The 4,461-nt window shown below is 41.2% G+C and overlaps 1 protein-coding gene across 1 annotated transcript in view; it reads left to right on the top strand.

The window, feature by feature from the left end:
- Positions 1–3,274, top strand: part of myo1g (myosin IG) — a 75,648-nt gene extending 72,374 nt beyond the window's left edge. Inside the window, exon 22 of the mRNA XM_008285807.1 lies at positions 2,230–3,274. Coding sequence (XP_008284029.1) covers positions 2,230–2,392 — 163 coding nt within the window. The 3' untranslated portion in view covers positions 2,393–3,274. The remainder of the gene's footprint in view (positions 1–2,229) is intronic.
- Positions 3,275–4,461: the final 1,187 nt, after the last annotated feature.

Below are 4,461 nucleotides of genomic sequence, written 5' to 3'. Positions count from 1 at the left end.
TTATATTTGTAGCTGATTTTATTGCAGTAAAACTAGTTTTACAGTCACGCGTTGCAAAAGGACAAATCAAGTTTCAATCAAGACTCACAGAAAAGCTGTTAACTTGCATTTTATTGGGCACAAACACATATTTTTACTGTTTTGCTATTAGTATTATATTTACAGGAAGCTTGTGGCTTTAAAAACAGATTAATTCACTAATATTGTTCTGGTCCTACAGCTGCTTTGTGCTTATATTTAATATGCAAGCAGCTCGTTCCACATCAGTTTTATGCAGATATCTGATTAATGCGTCCTGCACCGCCAGCATACAGTTAATTAATGGACGCCAACACGTATATTTGGTGCCTTTCTGTCAGATTCCAGGTGCTTCTTCTCACATTTGTCTCTGTGAAGCTTTTACCTGATTGAACGGATTCCCGGCTCCGTTGCATAATAACCGATATTACGTAATCCGCATGAATTAATGCACCTTCCAAACGTGGGGCTGTGATTTCCAGCCACGTTTTTAAAGAAGACCGGCCTGGGAAAAAAAAAAAAAAAAGGGACCCGAGCACTTTTGAAAACTCTCCTGCCAAAGAAGACTGGCGGTTGCCAAGTTGGCCGACGCGTTGGAGCTTATCGGTCGCATTAGTGGCGTCCACAAATAGCCGCTCTGCAAATATTGTTCTGCATCTGGGGTTCAAACCGAGTGCGTCGACCGAAGCAACAACATGAATGGGAGAGGCGTCCTCAGGAGGGCCTCGGACTGTGACGGCGTCGGGTCTCTGCGTGCAGAACCGGAATGTTCTGGGCTCGGTGCAGTCGGGTCGAGTCTGCAGGATCCCTCGCGGCGGATCGTCTTCAGCTGACGGTGCAGCGGCGCAGGGTTCTGTTGGTCAGAAGGTTCAGATGCGACCGTGGTCAGGACAAACCTTCAGAGGTGTTAAACTCGTCTGCTCGTGTTCTGGCTGCTGGTCCAGACGCTCACTAGACTTTTATCAGGGTCAAAGGTCAAAGGTCAACGAACTGACAGGAGTCCCAGTTTGCAGGTTGTTTTATTTAGTATAAACAGCACAAAAGGTGGAAAACTGACATTAAAAACTGGAAAACCAAAAAAAGGTGACAAACATCCATAGAGTGGTGATATTTAAAAACATGAAGACAGCATCGTTTGTCGGTCAGATGCTGCATGTTTGATGTGAACATTATGTTCTGTTTTATTTTACACAGAAATGAATTCTGTCTGCTGTGATTTTACTGGATGTTCTCTGCATTATGACAAAGCAGAGAACAAATGCTTCATTTAGTATATTTTAACATGATTTAGCATTATTTCTATCTTTAACATACATTGTTTTTAGTTCAAAAACTGACAAAAAATTGCTTTAAAAAAAAAAAACAGAAACTGTCATTTTATGGTCAAGAACAAATAACTTTGTAACTTAACTACTAACTATAACTACAGATTATTATTATTATTATTATTATTATTATTATTATTATTATTATTATTATTATAACAAATACATCATTTTTAATGTGGATAGTATACACAGCCTTGGCCTGTTTTATTTTTTGTTTGTTTTAAATTCATATATTTCATTTTACTTGATATCTGTAATTTAACAAAACAGTTCCAGCCTCTCAGATGACAGGTAAAACTTTGCACATAACTGTTCTTTTAAACAACAGAATATATCTGCGAAATAATGACATTTTTGCTCATTTAAACAGAGTAAAAAAAAAATTTTTGATATGAATTTTTATTTACACACGTGGACAAAATAGTTGGAACCCCTCAGTTAATGAAAGAAAAACCCGCAGCGGTCACAGAAATAACTTGAATCTGACAAAAGTAATAATAAATAAAAATTCTATGAAAATCAACCAATGAAAATCAGACATTGTTTCTGAACCGTGGTTTAAAAGAATTATTTTTAAAAAATAAACTCATGAAAATGATTTTTCTGATTTAAACAGAGTAAAAGAGTAATTTTAGTCACATGTTGTAAAAGAACAAATCATTATTTCTAGAAATATTTGTTAAAAACAATTTTTCTTTTCTTTTTACTTTTTTTTTTTTTTTTTTACAGCTAACAAGTAAATTGGTACTTTTTAAAGTAATTTATGTAGTTTTTGATATTTTACAAAATTGAGAAAATCTGTAAAATAATAATAAATCGTTCTGTTTGGTTTTTTTTTTACACTTTTAATAAACAGAAACGTGTTTGTGTTTTTGTCTTGCAGCGTCAGAAAAAGCTCGTTTCCTGTGAAGGTTTGTCGCTCGGCTCTGCAGCTCCACATGCGAGGAAAGCCCAAGAGCGTCACCGTGGAAACCAAAGCCGGCCAGACCAACACCGACTTCAAGAAGAGTCGGGACGGGTTCGTCCTGCTGGTTCCCGCCAACTAACGTCCAAACATCCGAACCTCCTCAATATCCGAAGACGCGTCCGTCCGGGTCAGGTCTGGGTCAGGTCTGGGTCGGGTCTGGGTCAGGTCTGGGTCAGGTCCGGGACGGAGATGACACCGTGGACTCAGGACTTTGTTCTCACGTGGACCGTTCTCGTGGTTTTAAAGTGTTGACTCGGAGCAGAACCTGCTTCTTTCTGCTGAGCTGCAGCAGGTTGAAGTTCACCGGACAAAGACGAGAGGCAACGTGGAGACGCTGCTGCAGTAAAATAGCCGCTTTTTCTGCTGTTTTATTAAATATTTGAAGGTATTTTTTTGATAGAACAAATTGCACATGGCGATAGATAAACGAGTGAACACGTCTATTTTTGTATTTTCTCACGCTGTTGCCTGCAGACTGCAGCAGCTACTCCGTGTCAGAAGTGATGAAAAGGGGAAAGAAAAACAAGACGGTGGAAGAAAATAAATTATTCAAGGTTTACTAAAGCGAGTTCTTCTGTGTTAATTTGTCCCCGACGCTTCGTTGCTCTGACATTCAGCAGAACATCTGTGTTCCGCGCTGATTACAAGTCGGATGTGTTGTTGGGGCTTCGAAGGAAAAGCAAAGAGAGTCTGAGAGAAGGAGGTCAGGTTTCATTCAGTTTTTCTGTTTGTGAGGACGATTCTCTGCAGGAAACCATTCAAGTGGATCAATCAGACAGAGACGTGGACTCTGGTTCCTCTGTGTGTCTGCAGCAGATCAGCCGTCTGATAGAAGCTCTGCTGTTCATTTATTCTGCTGTTCAGCTCTTCCCCTTCGGTTGTGTTTGTTCTTGTTCCGTCTGTGAGTTCTCTGCGTCCACCTGAACGCTACGGAGATAAATAAAGCCGCTTTAAGACAAAACTCCAGTGAGATGCGAGTTGATGCTGCAAATACAGTCGTGGCTCCATAATCCGACCCTTAACAATCCTAAACCTGCTATCCGACAGGTTTTTAGGAAAACCAACAGAACCCATAAAAACAGCCTCAACATAGCGACAGCCTTGGATTGTGACTCCGACATGACATTTAATGTCACCAATCAGGATGACGGCGTATTATCTGACTGAACAATCCCACAGATTGGCTACGTTCACACTGCAGGACTTGATGCTCAATGAGGATTTCTTTGTGACTTCCTTCACGTTTCCAGTTCAATGCGACTTGTATGTGATCTGCTGTGTGAACTTCATACGACCCAAAAGTGTCCCGCATGCGCAGAAGAGGACACGACGACGTCACACGCAGCGAGCGTGCTCAGTGTTTATGGAAGTAAACATGGATGGTAACGGTGGAGCGTATCTGCCACTCCCCCGCCGCCACCGATGGAGGAAACAGAAGTGTGAGCGCTAACTAAACTAGCATCAGCAGCCAAGTACTGCCTGTGTGTTCTGGACACTTCCACCCCGTCAGAGCGCTGCCCCGGGGTGGAAGTGTCCCCTCCCAAACGGATATTCATCATTAACTGGGCCTGAATATCCAGAGAGCAGAAAGTGCCATTGGGACCAGCCCTACTAGTTATTATAACAACTATGAACAATAATTAACAACTAATGAGCCTTCCAGCATCAAGCCCTCCTCGTATCTGGACCTCCGTCTGGACAATCCGACAGCCTTGCTATCCGACATAGAAGAAGGTTTTACATTTAGTGTCGGATTATTGAGTCATGACTGTCCGTCCTTTAATTTGCTGAGCTGCTGTTGGGTCAACGTGGTTAAAGTTTCAGCTTCGTGTATTTTCCATTCGTGTGTCTTCGAGCGTTTGTTGGGTTGAGCGACTTCTCATCTCTACATCAGAGGTTTGATGTGCAGAATTAGCGCTCTGCATCTTCTAAGAGATTCAGGGAAATGAAGTGAAAACTCAAACACAATCCAAAAAAATGCAGTTTCACGTGTGTGAGTTTAAACTTTTAGTTATTGAAAGTATTGCCCCAATATGCAGTGTTTTCTTGTGCTCTTTACGTTGGAGATGTATCCTGCAACGTTAGCGTAGCTTTATAAGGATTCACACAAAGACAGTGCAGTTCCACATCCATCGTTGTTTAATGTTT

The sequence above is a fragment of the Stegastes partitus genome, unplaced genomic scaffold, assembly GCF_000690725.1.
Source record: "Stegastes partitus isolate 25-593 unplaced genomic scaffold, Stegastes_partitus-1.0.2 Scaffold417, whole genome shotgun sequence".
NCBI lineage: Eukaryota > Metazoa > Chordata > Actinopteri > Pomacentridae > Stegastes > Stegastes partitus.
This window is presented reverse-complemented; position numbering and strand designations above follow the sequence as displayed.